We start from the raw sequence: 17,951 nt of genomic DNA on the forward strand, positions 1-17,951 counted from the left end.
CCACAAATTTAGATTCTGTGCATCCAAATGCTTACAGATATATTTAGCATATGGCAAGACCGGTGTTTTTACTTACTGGGAGCTCATCATGAAAATTAGCTGGAACATCGCACCCACTGCAGGGCACACCGAGTAAATAATACCTGTGAAATTGATTGTCTTGAAGTCATGTAAAAGCAGAATTCATAGTAGCACTTACCCGTCTCTAGCAGTATTGAAGAAAAAAAGTTTTTATTCAGCAGAATTGCAAAACGGAGCTTCTTGGAAAATACCAGGCACCAGGCAAAACACAAAGAAAAGTGGTTCTCCAGCGCAAGGTAGGAGTGCTGGCACTCAGCCAGATGCTTGGGTGCTGGTGTTACTGCCCTGTCGTCAGACTTGCAACCTCAAAACCGCTTATCCATCTTCTGCCTGGCAGTTCCCTCGAGCCGGTGGTGGTGGTAGAGGAGATGGCGTTGGTCTCTAGCTATCTTTGTGTCTTCTTACCAGAAAAGAAATATCGTATTTGGGAATTTTTGATCAGCTCTTCATTCTCATCACATCATTTACATTGCATAATGAATTTAAGTTCATATCTTTCCGTTAAATTTCATTTCTTTACCTCCACGTTCTACGTTTGTCTAAATAAGACTGCAGACTCTGTAGGGAGGGATCTGGGTTTTTTCTTTTTGCTTTTTTTTCTGTTAACATCCCTCTGAAGCGCCATGCAGAGCCGTGGTGCTATTGCATGCAAATAATCTCTACCAGTAATCATTAATTCCCATTTATCCTTAATGATCTCTTAAATTCCGTGATGAGCACCATGACTGACAGAACTTTTTTGCACTGTCTTTCCTTCTTTTCTTTCTATAAAGTCTGCCCTATGTACACTTTTTAGGAAAGTGTCCACATACTGGATGTGTAATACAGTCAGGCTGCCGTAGCCTAGATTCAGCCCCTGGGATTCAAGCCTCTAAAAAGATGGAAAGACTATTCTTCCCCCCTTACCTTTCTTTTCATTCATGATTTAACTAATAATGAACTATTCTTAATTTTGGTGATTCGACCTCTCCTTAGTTTGCTTTATATGTCAAAACTCTACTTGCCTGTGTGGGTGTCTTGCCCTCTTGCTGTTTCTACTTGGTTTCAACTGATCAAGAAATCACTGATATTTCTGTACACAAAGTTTCAGAGGGACACATGCATGAAGGTTGGAGTCCTACCCTTCTGGCATGCTTAGATCTGGCTGATACATCTCTCCTGACCATTCTTTTCCTTTGGAAAAAAGCTGTCTGGGGAATGGGATTTTCAGTAGTCATGCTCCCTGGCAGAGAAGCGGGGAAGATCTAGAGCTTTCTCACCTTTCCAGATGGGAACTGTGTTTAGTAGGCAGGATTAACATCCATCAGCTCTGTTGTTTTGTATGAGGCTTGTGTTTGTATAATGAAAAAAAATTGTTTGTTTCAGCTCTTGTGAAAAACAAAACTTACAAATGTGATCCTTTTTTTTGGTAGACAAAACCTAGCAATAAAGTAATGCTGTTACACGAAGTTAACGGTGGTTTTGTCCTGCTGGAACAACACGCTAACTCCGCAGATGCACTGAGTCGTGCAGTGATGCTGAGCAAAAACACTGGGGCCCTGACCACCAAACCCATCGAAGCCTTTCCCTTTTCTTCAAAAGCTTCAAAATGCTGAGTGCGTTGTCCTGAGTACGACTCGGTGACTGTTATTTATATCGGTTGAAACGCAGTGGGTGTCAGGCTGGAGCCCCCTCTGACCCCCGGGGAGGAGCCGGCCCCTGGCGATCCCAGCCGGGGCAGAGGGGTGCGGGCAAGGCTGGCATCGGTCCAGCTGCCTGCGGCCAGGGAGGTGAGAGGGACCAGCCAGTGCCACTGATGGCTTGCAGCCAAAGGCGGACAAGAGGCACAGGGAAGAATGCTGGATTAAAAAGACAGAATAAGAAAAATGTCAGATGTGATTATTTCCAAGTTATTAGCACATAAATAAATAAACTGGAGTAATCACCCCACCTGTGAGCTCTGACGTGCAGCTGGTTTGGATGTAACCTGCCTTGTGATCTTTATATTTCCCTAAAAGCAAAGCCTACAGCTGCGGGGATAAACTCGTTCTCAGTGAAAGGCAAAGCAGAGATAATGTATTTTGCAGCCCTGACCAAAGATGATGCTGTAATCATGCAGCCTTATCCAGCCAGAGCAACCAAAATTCAGAGGCACTCCAGTGGAGGCTCCGTAGAGTATTGCCAGGTTTAAATCTGATACTTAATTTGCAGTTTTGAGTTATGAAGAGAAAAGCAATTTGCAAACATATGTGTGAAAAAGAGGTGTGTGTATGTGAGGAGATGATAGAGGGGAAAGAAAGCCGATCTTCTACAGGCTCTGCTTTTAATCAATTATATGCACCTCGATTGTATTCACAGAATACTCACATTTCTGGTGCCAGGAACACAATGACCAGAGTTTTAGTCAGTCAGCTGATCAACTGATTGCAGTTGTGTTTGACTCTTGGTTGAAAACCACATATTAACAGAAACTTTGGCTATTGTTTACCTCTATCATGTTATTAACATTTAAGATAACTTTTTTTGCTATTTAGTTAGTATTTAAAGTTCCAACCTGCGCCAAGTGGAATCAGTAAGAAAGCTGACTGAGTTAAGAAGTTTACAACCAGCTACTTTTGTAGCTGTTTAGGTATTAATAGCAGAGATTAAGGTATAATTAGTATATATCTAAATAGAATGGGTCAAAATTAGTCCAGGTAACATAAAAGACCATTACCACTGTGCAAGGATGTGTGCTTTAGAAATTAAAGCATTTCCTCAGATTGCTGAGCCATAATTAGTTTTGTAAATCTTTTTATTTTTTTAATAGCCTGATCTGGGTGAACAATTAAAAACAGTCCTGTTTTCTTCTAGATTTGGTTGCTATTGTTACGAATTATAACAAAATGGTGCTTGTGAAAGATAACAGTGCTTTGGAGACTGAAGTGAAGTTTCCATAGATAATTGCACATATGTCCACATGGCCTACCAACAATGATGAAATCTGCTGTCTCAAGAGATCATCTTTCAAAGCCTGTCTTCCATTATACTGCTAATGCTGATAAATGTGTCTTTCACGAGGCCAAGTGCCTAGATCTCCATGACAATTCATGACAGTGATTCATGCAAAGAAATTGTTTATCGGCTTAGAACTTAACTTAACCTTGTCTCTTATTTCAGCACAATACACACTGGAGTTTTTACTTGAACTGAGATGCAGTGCTTTAAAATGCCCAACACATGCAAAAAAATCAAACCCTCATTTAATACCCTGGTGCTTCCTGAAAAACACAGGTTTTCACATGGGATGGATTTGGATGTAACTACAGTTTAATGAATTTTTCTTTCCTTTTTCACATGTTTTCACCAATGTCCCTTGTGAACAGTTGTCCATACCAGAAACAGTGATCACAATCTGGTTCATCCTAATAATAACAGCAGCAGAGACAACAGTAGTGCTTCCTATTCGGAAAGCAAGTTAGGCACTCAGGCTAGTTCACAGCATTGTGAGATACAGTAATTAAAGTCTTCACTTTGCAAAGCAGCCAAGCACACTTCTTTGTGCTTTGTAGCTGAAGAAGCCCGAGATTTGGGATTACGATGACCAAATTCATCTGAGTAATCTTTGTTTCATGATGCTAAAAGGGAGCAAGTGTATCATATGGAACAGAAAGTGCTGACAAATCATAGCACCTTTTCATTTGAGTCATTCTTATTTTCCACAAATTTGCTCAGTGTTTGAGAAAAACTAAGCATTGTGCTGGCACTCTTGCATCACTGAACACTTGCACTGACACACTGATTTCCCCCCTGCCTTTAACTCTGGTCAAGCTGCTTTGCCAATTTAACCAGGACCAAGCCGTGAAATGCGTCAGCTGTGTGGTTTGCAGAGTTCTGTCTGTCTATTGTTTGCATACCTAATAGATGCAGCTCAGAGGCTGGGAAGGTGGAGGTTTTGGAAGGTGAGCGACTGATTATGCTTCTAATACAATCTTTGTGGGGGTGATTATTCTTGGCAGGAGGACAGCGCGGATTTGAAGTGCCAGCTCCAGTTTGCCAAAGAGGAGGCAGCGCTGATGCGTAAGAAGATGGCCAAACTGGGGAGGGAGAAGGATGAACTGGAGCAGGAGCTCCAGAAGTACAAGTCCATCTATGGAGACGTGGACAGTCCCCTGCCTACTGGGGAGGCGGGGGGCCCACCCAGCACCAGGGAGGCTGAGCTGAAGCTTCGTTTGAAGCTGGTGGAGGAGGAAGCCAACATACTGGGCAGAAAAATAGTGGAACTGGAGGTGGAGAACAGGGGAATTAAAGCTGAGATGGAGGATATGAGGTGCCAGTATGAAAAAGAGTGTCTCAGCAGGGACCACATTTCAAGCATTCCTACCTCGCCCTATGGCGACTCTGTGGAGTCGGCCACAGAGCTGCGCCGGCACCTGCAGTTCGTGGAAGAGGAAGCAGAACTGCTGAGGCGGTCGATCTCCGAAATCGAGGATCACAACAAGCAGCTAACAAACGAGCTGAACAAATTCAAGTTTGAGCCAGGCCAGGAGCCGGGCTGGTTGGATGACGCGGCATCCAGGTGCGGTGGCACCTTGCAAGAGGAGCTGAAGTCGGCCAGGTTGCAAATCAACGAGCTGAGTGGGAAAGTGATGAAGCTCCAGTACGAGAACAGGGTCCTGATGTCCAATGTCCAGCGTTACGATCTTGCCTCTCACCTGGGCCTGCGCACGTCCAGCCCCAGGGACAGCGACGCTGACAGCGATGCCGGGAAGAAGGAGAGTGACAGCGAAGAGGGTCGCCCACCCCAGCCAAAGAGAGAGGGGCCCATCGGGGGTGAGAGTGACTCTGAAGAAGTTTATGAGAAGACGTCAGGTTTTGGGAGCGGGAAACCATCGGAAGTCAGCGACCTGTGCTCTGCCGAGCTCATGAGAGTGAAAGAGGACACCGAGTCTTTAATTAACATCAAACGTGAGGCTGAGCGGCTCGAAAGGACCGTGGACCGCCTTATCACTGATACAGACAGCTTGATTTATGATGCAAAGGTGCACGTAACCAGCAGCCCATCCACTGAACAGGATTTCAAAAGTGGTGAAGAAAGGGGAGAAGATAAGCACGAACCGGAGCTTCTGGACACCATCAACTCCAGGATGAAGGCTTTCCGAAAGGAGCTGCAGACCTTCCTGGAGAAGGTTGATCACATTGGGGAGGGCCTTAAGGAGCAGATGGAGGACCTCTCCCCTCTTCCCCATCTCACAGAGTCTTCCAGTTTTCTATCCACAATGACATCCATGTCTCGAGACTCTCCCATTGGTAACCTGGGGAAGGAGTTAATCACCGACTTCCAGGTAGGCCAGCCCCTTGTTTGCCTTCTTTCTGTTTATTGTTTCTCTTTCTTGCTGGCATCGCTACCCTAGAGCTAATTTTCCTCAAAGCTGCTTTGTTATGATTTCAGACCCACGATGTATTAAAGTGTGTAATGTTAAACAAACACATTATAGGTTTTTTTCTTTTGTTTGTTTGCACAACTCTTTCGATTCAGAGGCGGTTCCTCGTGGCAAAAAGGCTAATCCACTGGTGCTATAGAGATCTGTCTTCTTTTTGTCTGTAACAGCAGTGTTTCTCCATGAAAGAAGAGATTAATTAAAAAAAAAAAAAAAATTCTGATGCATGTGAATTAGCAGCCTTGCTAAGAAATGTGAAGAGGTCTTTGTTATGCTCTCTCGTAAAAGGGTCAGGCGTGTTCTCAAAAGCCTTGCCGAAAGAACCCAACCAAACGCAGTTTTCTAAGTGATGTGTTTTGAAAAGCCTGCTTACAGCTCACTCCCCTAACCGAGCAGCGAGTGAGAAGCTCTGTAGCCAGCGAAGGACTGCCTTGCCTAAAGCGTTGCCCATGGGCGCATGCCTAAACTGCCACAACTGCCACACTGGATATGGCTTTTCTGCACAGCACAAGTAAGGAAGGAAGAGCCTTGTGTCCCGTATCCTTCATGACTTGTATGCTTGCTGTTGGTTTGACTCATGCATCCTCATTGCATGCGCCTCATAACCAGTGTTTGCATTCTTTTTTCCTCTCTTTCTCTTTTTTGCTTTTCAGATGTTTCAGCCCATCATTTTGCTCATCCTCATTTTGGTTTTGTTCTCTTCACTTTCTTATGCCACTGTATTTAAGTTGGTTTTTCTGTTCACGCTTTTCTTTGTCTTGTAGTTTTTCAGTCGTCTACCTTACCCATTTTTGTTTTCTTTATTCCCTCCTGTCCTTTTGTTTTTTTGTTATAAACCGCCCATGCACCTAACAGTCCAAACTGAGGGATCAGATGGAGTGGCAGCTCAAACAAGATCGTGGAGAGGAGCAAGAGATTCACCACCAGCGAGCCACCACCGACCCACACCGCAGAGCTGATGGAGACATAAAACTCTACAGGCCAGGAGAAAAGGGCTGTTTCAGTCTAGAGGTCAGCAAAGCAGCCCATCTTACTCACTGCCTCCTGCTGCCTTAGCCAGGAGATGAGTAACAGAAGCCAGGGGTTGGGGGAGTAAATTGGACCAAACACAGCACCCCTGTTGTGAAATTTGTGGTGAACTCTTTTCCCCCTTGCAGTTTCAGAGCAGCAAATTGGTCCTGACTTTGGAGTCATCACCCTGCTCTCAGTAGCTTTGCTAATGGGGAAAATATGGCTCAGGGACCCACTACAATTGAGTATAGTAATGAAAGATCTCTGGAAGAGGTTGTAATCCTTGATGTGAGACCATGCTTCCGGGTTTCACCTTGTTGGATATTTTAAATCTGGAAAGTCTACAGATAAAGGCTGCTTTGTATTTTGCCTGGCAGCAGTCTGTGCAGGAGAGGTTTGATGCTGGTGTGCATGGTGATTCTTAACAGGGAGCACAGCACCCTGCAGCTTCCAAAAAAACCTTATTTTAAAGCCGAATTCTCCATTGTTTGGGTTGTTGAGTACTTTTCCATTTGTCAAAAACATTGATCAGTTTTTATTTAAATCTTCATCCATGCAGAGGCCATATCAGCCTCAGTAAACATCTCCTTAGCTGCTTTCTCATGAACGTAGATGGTCCAGACACCACAACTGGTCCTGAAGAAAACAATTTCTAATATGTCTCCGCAAAAGCGAGCTGGAGTATTGAAAAACTTTCCTGCTGGCCACTGGGGAGCCGAATCCACCTTGAAACTGTGGTGGTTAGTGTAGTGAGGGATGAGTTTTAATATGTTTTTAATTCTAAAGACACACACAGAGGCCTTAGTATATCTGAAACTCCTGAGACCGGGAAAAGGGGAATGCTGGCTGGGACAGCTGGGTTTGTGGGTAAGCAATAACAAGCACTAGAAAGCAGGGGTAGGAAGAGAAAGCTTCAGAGTGGCTGGTAGCCATGTGGCACAATGCTGTAATGAATATCAGAGGGAAAGTGACCCTTCATCTTAACACAGGTAATTCTTTGCTGGTTTTGTTTCTTTTAAACTACCCTGCCAGTGCAGAGTTTTGGTAGTGTTAGAATAATTAATCTGCTCAGCAGCTTCTATTCCAACTTTTCACCTTTACCAGTGATAATAAACCTCAGGAAGGATATCTGATAAACCCAGGACATCGTAAGTCTCTCACTGAAAGGTAAAGTCTTTCTTCCTCTGCTGTGAAATGGGCCAATGAGGTAAAGAAACCTTGCCATTCAGCATGGATCCTTTTGCAATTGTATTGGTCAGTAGTTATGGTAGATTAGGTCAAAAAATGACCACAGCAAATGTTTACAATATTTCTGTTTAAATTCTGTCATCTTTATCAATTCCCCCTTATCTTAGATCAGCCTCATTATTATGTTACACCCTGTATATGTAAGCCCTCTGTTAAGATTACAGATTTGGGTAATTTTGGCACAACATCTTTTTTTCCTTTCCCAGGATGGGATGATGTGTAAACTGTGTACAGCAAACTGTGTTTAAACAGAGGATGGATAGCTTTCACACCATAGCCTGGCAAGGAACAAGCCAGTAATTGTAATCAAAGGTAGAGAATATCCAGCTGAGGTCCAGATGTGCTCAAAAGATGAACAAGGCTGGGGCTCAAATGGCCCAACATAAGAAAATGCTGAAGACTAAGGTGTTTGTTTCAGTTAGGTTTACTTAAGCAACAAAGAATATCATACTGCTTTACGCCGAAACTTCAATGGGTGAACAGCCAAATGAAATCTTATAATCTGTAATAGTGAAACCCAAGTGAAGCAGAGGATTCCTCCAAATAATTTTGTATGGTGTCATTTTTAGTCTTTTCATTTTTTAAATGCATACACTGCAGTAGCAAAAACTATATCTTTTTCGTGCCAGATGAATGAGCAAGAAAAAATATTATTCAATACCAAAGGAGTTTTTTTATTACCACAGAAATTTCAGATGGAGACTCAAACCTTTCAATGCCCATAGCAGAGATGGCTACATGTAAGCTGCTATCTGCTTTAAATTATGAAGTGAAAATATATGCACTGGCCAGTGGATAACATTTATTGATGATCTTGCTGCATATGGACTTCCAGCATGAGAACAACACATTTGATTTCATTGAGGCAAATGTTTTCTTTTTAAGCAAGCAAACCCATTTTTCTAAATTCATTTTTTCCAAGCTGAATTTTAAATGAAGATTTTCCCAAGCAATGCTGAGCAGCTTCCATTTAGCCATTTCTCCTATTTTTAAAAATGAGTACCGTGGGAGCCTAATTGTTTGATTAAATACAATAAATGAAGACTGACTTGTGCTTGAAACTACCCCGTAGCCTAACTGTAAACATCTGCCTTTGTTTGGCCTTTGCACTGCAGTTGTTAGTGCAACAGTATGATTAGAATGTATTTGCATGCTAAAGAGGTGGGTTAGAGTCACAGTTCAAGAGAAATTATATCTGGAAATTGCCTTAAGAGCAGGGCTTTGTTTTCTTGCTGAAACAAGCCATTCAGCTGCTGTTGCGGGAGGTTGGAGCCCATTGAGGTGGATGTTTGATCCATTATTCATGATTTTAGCAGGGCTGGGTTATGGTGGGAGGGGGAAATCATTCTTTACCATCCAAAGAAAAAGCGAGTGAGCAACTGAGAATTGCCCTGACTGAAGGACACTGAGGAACTAAAAAAGGTAACACAATGCTTCATGGAGCAAACGCCCGGCACAAATCAAAGGATTACTATGGCAACAAATGGAAACCTGTGGGAAAAATGGTAAATAACTTTTCATCTGGTGAATTTTACTCTTTTTACCAATGGAATATCCATAAACCAAAGGCAGCTTCCTTAAGCAGTCTCCTCCTGTTTGTTCAGAAACAAGAAGACTTTCTGGAGAAGAAAACATTCACTTTTTCAAATGACCAGATATAGTTTGTTGCAGTATTTGATACCTGATGCTCTAAAACGGAGCTATATCTCGTAGCTCTGATTGTTCCTTCAAAGGGTATCAGTTCTGCTCTTACCTGAGTAAGTATATCTCACCAAAGGCAAAAGCATCCATTTTTGCATCACAAATTTGGTTACTGTGTTTATTTTCTTACATGGCTTTTAAAAACTTACACATTTGCTTCTGTGTAGAAAAAAAAAGCCACAAAATCTCTGATACTCCCAGGTTATGGAAAAAGAATCATGGAAGTGAATTAACTTAAAATGAACAAGTTGTCACCAGAGAAATAAGATAAAAGCAGATAGGCTAGAGAAGGTGAGAACATGTCTTAAAAAGCAAGTTTTCACAGGATCTAGTAATAAGTAGGAAGAGCTCACACTGAGGGATAATTTCTTCTAGGCCATTCTTAATCTGTTTATCCCTTTTTTTTACTTATGATGCCCATAAGAAATATAAAACATCTCTATTACTGTAAAGTAATACCTGGGTTAAGTGTGGACCAACCAGATACAGTGATGTGCAAGTTAGGTAAGTCACTTTACCACCTGCTTTGAATCAAAGCTGCTGTACGGGTTCATTTTGGACCTACGAGGAGAATTTCAGTCTATATTTTCAATATTCTACTATTAGTTGGTTTTGGTGTGTCTGTGCTCCTTCTGTGCAATTTTCATAATGCCACGTGAGAGCTTTTCAGCTGGATGGCTTTTGCAGCAGCTCCCAGCCATGTGCTGAAAATTTGCACATCCTTTTCTCTTGCCCTGATTTAAGATTTTGTTTTCCCAGAAAGGAAACAGTGAATGTTTTATACATTGTGACTTTTCTTGCTTCGGAAAAAAAACCAACAGATGAAGGCCACATAGAAAGTTGTATCTCTTAGTGTCCACTATTCCTCCAGTGCAAAGTTGTGGGAAGAAGAAAGACAAACTGGTGCCGACAGTATTCCTTCCCACCAAGATTAGGGGCAGCAAGAATAACTTTGATGAATTGTAGCCTTTCTTGCTATGCAAGATTCCATAAAGGTTGACAATATAATGGCTTAAAAGACCCTTTATGATGTAAATCTGAATATCCCAGTCCTAACTGAACTCTGTGAGACTTTGTATACTATCCATACAATGAGATGGATTTTTAAAGACTTGGAGCAGTGTTCTGTGTTTTCCCAAAACCAGAGACTCTTCGTATAAGCATAGACAAATAACCACACAACTGCCTATTGTACCCTAACAAATGGAATATACGTCATTTATTTGTAAGGGGGAGAGAAGAAGACATCTTCAGAAGCAGCCTCTGAGAATTCAGTCAGATGTGTACTGCCTGTAAAGAGTAATACAAAAGGCACCGCACGTTCCTCTCTGGTCGGGTTGATTGTATGCATGCAAATGTCAGTCATCACGTGTTAAAAGTAGCAGTTTTTAGACTGGGTGGTCAAATGTAAGGTCCGAATATCAAGGCATTGTAACATAGCATTAGATGAGCAACATAAAATGTTCATCTTTTGGTTTCCCTGGAGTTGCACACAAATATTGGAGAACATCTTTCTACCCTGCCTCCTTAAGCCTTATTTTATTCCATCCCTCCTGGGAAAAAATAAATAAAAAAAAAGGCTAAAAAGAAAGATTCCATGAAATTTGATGTTCACAGTTGTTGCAATTGCAGTTAGCTATGATAAAATGGAGAAAACAGAGAAGGAAAACTCAGCCGTACCTCATGGTGCATGGCAATCATGTGAAAACAAGTCATGGCAGAAATGTGGGATTGTGTGAGGTGGAAAGTAACCTGAAAAGCCCTCAACATGCTGAGAGGGGCAGGAGGGGGTCGGTGCAATGAAGGAGCAATGGTGAAGCCCCCAAAGCATGGATGACTTTTCTCTGCATGTCTTCTTGAGGTAAAGGCATCGGCATGGATTAGCTTGTTCTGGAGTGACAACAGGTGAGAGAAAAGGACTCAGCAGAAGGACTTGGCGCTGCCTGTCTGAGGATGGGGGTGGTAGTGGATCTGGAAATGCAATAATTGGGGTTTGTAGGAAAGTGTCAGTTGGTGTCAAGCTGCGGGTGAAAGAGCAGCTGCTTCTGTGGCACTGATGGAGTAGCACTAGCTCGTAGTTCTCATCATAATGTGTTTGTATGTCTTCTTGTAGTGAGTTTGTGTCCGTTTCTGTGGTGTCGGTATGTTGTGTGGTAGCCATCACATTCGGGGTGTTCTCCGTTCGTGTAGCGTGTTCGTTAATGAGAACAAAGGAAACAAAGAATGGAAGCTAACAGGTTATCAACTTTCGTGTCCATTTTGTAGCAGCGTCGGTTTCCAAAACAAAACAAAAGCACAGTTGTGCCACAGACTGCATTCTGCTGACTGTGTGATAGGGGCCTGATTTCCACATAGAAACCTATAGACGTCCATCAGTGCAATACCAGGTACCTGAACTGCATGTACAGCTATCACAGGATACATACTCTTCATTCATGATCCAGATGTTTAGCAGCAATCTCTTAGGCACTTAAGCAGCCTTATCTCCCTTGATTTGAGCAGTACAAATCCCAGTGCTTCTGGCAGAAATGGCATTATGTGAAATTACAGTCTACGAAGAGTCCTCAGGTTGCGCTGGAAGGAAATGCATTCATGCATTAACTGCTTTTCAACACGTTTACTTCAGTGCTTATAAAAATCTGTCGTCCTTAAAGAGGCAAAGCAGTTGTAAAAGGATTTGCACTGTCTACTGTGCATGGGATAGTCCATCTGCCTTTATGATGTATTTAATCTCTTTTTAGTAATTCCAACAATTATAACATAATCCCAGCGCCGTTTTGCATGGGCTACCTGTTTGTTGAAAAATTGCATGACTTAATCATTTTCATGCCCTAATTTTGTGGACATAAGGTGTTGTCAGTATATACGTAACTATGTGATTCCAATTAATACTAGTCTGAAATAGAACAAATGATCCTGTAGCAAATCATTGTTCATTGGAAAACGCAAATGTGAAGTGAATAGTGAAAAATTCAAACCTTACCTTCCTGGTAACTTTTGCTGCTCTGATTCAGCTTCCAGTTTCAGGAATCCCAAGACCAACAATATTTCTAACTATCTAAATGGATAATTGTCTGACTGTAAAGACAGGCTTATTAAGATCAGTGATTACTGCGAACGGAAGAACATTGTCATGTTGTGTCTGTTTTTACCAGATCAACTTTGCATGGTTTTGGCTCATTTTTGAATTCATAAAAAGAAGGAACACACTTTTTTTTTAAATTGCACCTGAATTAAGTAGGTACATTGGTTCTTATTTGCCATATTCCTAAAGAAGCCTGATCAGAATAAAAGAATGGAGAAATATCTGATGAAAGAAATTATTCCTTTATTGGATGAGAAAATTAAACTGATGATTTACAAATGGTGGTGCAAAACTGGCAAATCCCATTGCAAGCAGTTCTTTCCAAGTTATTTGTGAGACCAAATGTTGGCCTTGTGCAATATAAAATGTCTGCAGACACATTAAGGCGTAAGATGAAATCGATAAGGTAGATAATGTTCTCTTGATCACTTTATGTGTACCTTTCAGAGGGCTGGAAGTGTCTTTTCCTCAGGTACAAAATAGACATGCACAAGTCAGTAGGTGAATGAAGTAAAGAAGGAACTGATAGGGCCCAGAAAGTCTATGTAGGGTGATTTTTGTTTTTCAGTGGAGTATGGGCCCGTGGGTGGTTTACAGGATACTTCCATCTGCCCTGTCTTCTTTTTCCCTAGAGGAGGAGAGGAGCGTCTGTTCCAGTGACAAATACTTTTTGAATAACCAAAAGTGTCCCAGCAAGGGCTGCTGCGGCCCAAACAGTGGCAGCAGCTGGTTTTGCTCTCGGGAAACGGGCAGAGTGCTCGGGGAGAGGAGAGGGGTGCCAGGGCTGATGCCGGAGGGGACCTGGCAGCCCCCGAGAGCGGTCCCACGACCTGTGTTACATCCTTGCAGCTGCTGAGGTTGGAGTGCACTGGATGTTGGCCGGCAGAGAATTTGGGATTACGCTTTGAAACCTGAAGCAATGCCTTCTTTAAATGCATCTTTACTCTGGGAAGTCGGAGTTTGGTGCCATAGTGTTTTCTATAGTCAGACATGTGAAGAGGATGGCATCTGGCTGAGCATCACCTTTTCTACAGACAAATCAGTTTTAGCTCCAGTGTGAGAGACACAAAATGAAGGGCATAGAAAGTTCTGATCAGGAATATAAGTGCCACAAGATTAATTAGCATAGTATAAATAATGAGGTCTGACTCTGCCTTCTTGGGTCTTTATTTTTGAATCAAGTAACTTTCAGAAGTAAAGTGGATGGGATGCCCAGCTTAATGAGAACATTGAATTAAAAGTACTGAAATTAAAATAGCGTTGCACCTGAAAGGGGAGATATTTAAGCATTTTGGTCAGATCTCAGGCTCACACAGTTTATCACCGTGACATTTGTGGAGTAATTATTTCGAGTAGGAATCACAGAATGAAGTCAACTTGTGCAGAGAGCTGTCCTGTATCTGAAGAAAGGGACCTTCTGTGCTTGGTTGGTTTAATAAATGCTATCCCATTAACTGCCTAATCAGAAGTGCTGCAAATGAATAAATAATTAGGTTCAATATATGTGCATTAGATACATCTTCTGCAGAGATGTTAAAATTTTATAGCTTTGATTATCATAAAGAAATAAAGCCACCAAATATGTAATCTTGTACATAGGAGCTCATCAGGTAAACGTTATTGATGGTGCGCTGCCTCAGCTACTTGAGTGCAAACCCAGAGCAGAGACCCGAAGGGAATATCCAACGTGTAACATCAACATCCCAGCTTTAGTTTTCAGAAGAAGCCACACAGGAAATTCCCACACATATTTAGGGCATTGCTATTTATTTGCACGCTGTGCTTTGGTTTTAACTGTTGATAACTGTGAGTTGTACAGATGTCTGTCCTGCAGTTCTTTTCTTTTTTCCTTTTTCTCTACACCACGGAGACACGTTTTCTGCTAAATCTATCCCTTTGTCCTGCTGATCAGCTCAGGGATTCCCATGTTTTACCTGTACAGAATGTATCGATACAGGAGCTTCAGGCTCAGCTTGAGCAGGAGACAAGACTTCATCGAGAGGAGCAAGAAAAGTTTGCAGAAAGGATCATCCAGGTAAATACGACACCCGCCTGCTGGGAGAGATGCGTGGCCATGACGTGTGGCATGGACCTTGTTTGTCAGGACCATGGGAGCTTGTGTCCTGACGGCTGTGCCTGCTTGACCTCATCTAAGTAAATGAAGAATCTGGAATTTGGGGAAATGTAAACTCAAATCTATTTTGCCACTTTGAATCTGGCTTCTCTGCTTGGTGGAGAGAAGTTCTGTCCTCCCCCGTGTGGGGGAAGTTGAGGTAGATGCACGAAATACTGCATGGGGAAATATATTAGCCCCTTCAGCTCTCCATGAGCTGGGGAATGGTGTGTTTGATCTCTGGGAGCACAGTTTGGCTCTATGCCTTATTCTGACCCCACCTAGGCCAAAGAAAATCCAACACTTCTCTGAAGTCAGAGGAGTTGTTACATGCTCATAAATGAGACACAAATCAGGTGTTTTTTATATTTCTTAGTACCCCATGCTTCGAACCCTCTTATTCATAACTGGTGAATAAATCATGTTTTGTTACATGGGCTCCCTGTGCTCTTTTGAAGGCTGGAACAGATTAGTCAATCTTTTTGTGATCTCTAGCTCCTAGAGCAAAAAAAATCTGTTGCTAATTTTTGCAGGCTGTTTGCGTCTTAACTGAAGTTTTCTTTATAAATTTACTTCATAGACTAAATTCAGCATAATTGTTGCATAGTGTAAAGCATTTGTCCTTGTGCCAGCTAATCTCTTTATGCCCAAGTGGTATCTCTCTGTTTTTTTCGTAAGTAGCTTTAATTTCCAGTTGATCTCCATAGGAGCTTTCTCATGGAGGCTTTTGAAGGCAACCAGTAAATTGATTTCCTTCCTAGTTGCCTTGGCCATGAAAACTTTTTGGAAGCTATGCCTGCCTGTTAAAGTTCTTTTCTTTTGCAATAGCTATCCATTGAAAAATCATAATAGTCTATGAAGCTACCTCCTCCACGGTCTTCTGCAAGAATTTGTGACCACAGGGACTTAGATCATAACAGCTTGTAAAAGCAATGAAAAATGCAGCAAAATCAAAGCTAGAGTCAAATTCATGTTGACAGCCAGTAGAAATAGAAGAATGAAAGCATCTTCTGGATTCTTCATTTTTTCCAGATTATGCCCATCCTGTTGATATTGTTCCTTTTTTATCATCTTCCAGGATTTCTGATGGAAATGACTCAGATCTTTGCTGTATTTAACCATAACTTGGTGGCAGAACCTGCATCAACACAAAATCTATTTGTTTCTTCATGTAAATATTAAATTGAATAAGCCCATCATTTCATTTTTAGCAACGTTTAATGACATCAAATTGATGTGTGCTAGCACACATCCTTTTCCTTTAGTGTTATTAGGAGTTGCATGTATGTTTTTTTGGCCCTTATAGCTAATTTTGTTCCAGACTCCTTTAAGCTGCATTTTAAACCCATTTAAGCTAGCAACTACTGTAAATAATTGTAATTTAAATAGGAACTTTTCAAGGCATAGTAGCGTAGATGCTGAAAAATTGTATTATGCCAGAGCACATAAGTTAAAGGGCAGGAAAGTCCTTAGTAAACTGTCTGGTATGGACCAGTAGCCTGTGTCAGAAACGTCTGAATGTTGCCATGAAAATCAAGCATATATTTCCTAGCAGTATTAATCTTTAGAGGGTCCATGCAGCTGAAGAAGAATCTCTGAAGTATTCTTCATTCCTGTGTGAATGTTGTTTGCTGCCGGGTATGTTCTTACGGTTTAAATCGTTGTGGTGATTAGCGTAGTGTGGCTTTCACAGATTTCATCTGTGGAGCTGGTCAGCAAAGAGAGAGGCTGAATGGAAAATAGTAGCAATTGGCGTCTGTAAGCAGTGGCTCTGTACTCATTTTCCATCTGCCTTTTCTTGATCAATGAGATCCACAGCTTGGTTGAAGTGGCAACACTATCTCATCCATGCAGAATATGAGGTGGTGTACAACTAAATTGTACAGGTGCTATTAGGTGCAGGTCACACCATGCTTTGATTTTGGCATATTGAGGGGGAAGTCATGTTTAAAGAATAAAGTTTCAGGTGGCTTTGTTTTGAAACAGATGTAATTATGTGTGTGCTCCAAAGAATGAGCTTTTCTTTGTGCTTCTAGTACTGAAACTGAGACATGTTGAATGCCAAGTTGCAACCCATTCCTGTCTCTTCAGTTCTTGCGCGTGTCCCTGATCTAGTCATATGAGAATGAGAAACTGTTTACTGAGAGTCATTTAGATGCCTCCAAGTATGAACTGTGAGAAGTGAGGGACCAGTAGTTGTCTATCTGAGATACTAGACATGGCTCCTTTAGAAGCGTTGCCCTTCCAGAAGCAGAGGGAGATGTAGCCACAGAGGAAAGGACGAGTCTGTGGCTGGGGAGGAAAGAGGCAAGAATAATATTCCAGGTTGTCTGAAGGGCAGGTGTGGTCCCACCGTGTAGAAATGTGTGCAAATGCATTTAGCAGGTATGATCTGTGTGGTAGTGTGAGGTGGTGGCTGTTCTGGGAACATACTGCAGGTATACAATCAAGAGAGGGGTGTGAGTGGTATAAAATGTTTAAGCAGCAGCAGAAGTCTTGTGAATCTTTAAAGTAAATGCCCGCTTTCACAGCAGGTTACTTGGATAAGGTTATCTAAGCAAAGCTTATCGGCTGCTGTTCTCTAATTTCCTCAACAGTCATAACTGCTGAGAAACTTATTGAGCCAAACTCAATAGCTACTCACTACTGATGAAAATTAGATATTTCAGTTTGTCTCACCCAACAAAGTACAAGTCCTGGAGACTGCCCCAGGACATCACCCATTCACATGGTGTCTGTTGTTCCATTAAAGCTGGAGGAGGAGCATATGCAGACCCTGCGGAGGAAAGACTTGGAAGTGCAGAGCTTGACTTTGCAGAACAAACTGGAAGAGAAGACCTGGAGCCAGGAGAAAAGTCTGCTGCAGCAAGAACTCAGGCATTTCAAGCAAGACACCTTTCTCCTGTATGTCAAACTGAAGTGGCTGCTGAAGCATTGGCGACAAGGCAAACGAATGGAAGAGGTTGGGGAGGACACGTTAGAGGTAACTGTCCCAACTTATTAGCCCAATGAAGTTGCAAGCAGTGAGGTACTGGTATGTTCCTTCTTTAATTGTAGACTTTATATATGATGTGGCATCAGCAACTTTATAACTACACATAGATTTACAGGGGATTCAAATTAAACATGAAGCCTGCATGTATATTCTGCATGATCTGTTACAGATCACCCATCTTTAAATCTAAACCCTTAACTAGTACAAACATCTGGTCCTGAAAAACTTTCTCATCGTAAATGAAAATTTAATTAGGTCTCAAAGATATGACTCCTGAATAATTTTTGTAAAGAAAAAAAACGTTAGCGAGCTGATGGA

General features: G+C 42.0%; 1 protein-coding gene across 2 annotated transcripts in view; it reads left to right on the forward strand.

Annotated features, from left to right (window-relative positions):
• Positions 1–17,951, forward strand: part of MTCL1 (microtubule crosslinking factor 1) — a 100,896-nt gene that overhangs the window by 50,881 nt on the left and 32,064 nt on the right. The window contains exons 4-7 of one of the 2 annotated variants that reach the window (XM_082015320.1): positions 4,059–5,384; positions 6,336–6,491; positions 14,438–14,560; positions 17,391–17,621. In XM_082015320.1, coding sequence (XP_081871446.1) covers positions 4,059–5,384; positions 6,336–6,491; positions 14,438–14,560; positions 17,391–17,621 — 1,836 coding nt within the window. The remainder of the gene's footprint in view (positions 1–4,058; positions 5,385–6,335; positions 6,492–14,437; positions 14,561–17,390; positions 17,622–17,951) is intronic. The other variant, XM_082015321.1, reaches the window with a different exon arrangement.

The sequence above is a fragment of the Phaethon aethereus genome (assembly GCF_964289735.1).
Source record: "Phaethon aethereus genome assembly, chromosome: 2".
Lineage (NCBI taxonomy): Eukaryota > Metazoa > Chordata > Aves > Phaethontiformes > Phaethontidae > Phaethon > Phaethon aethereus.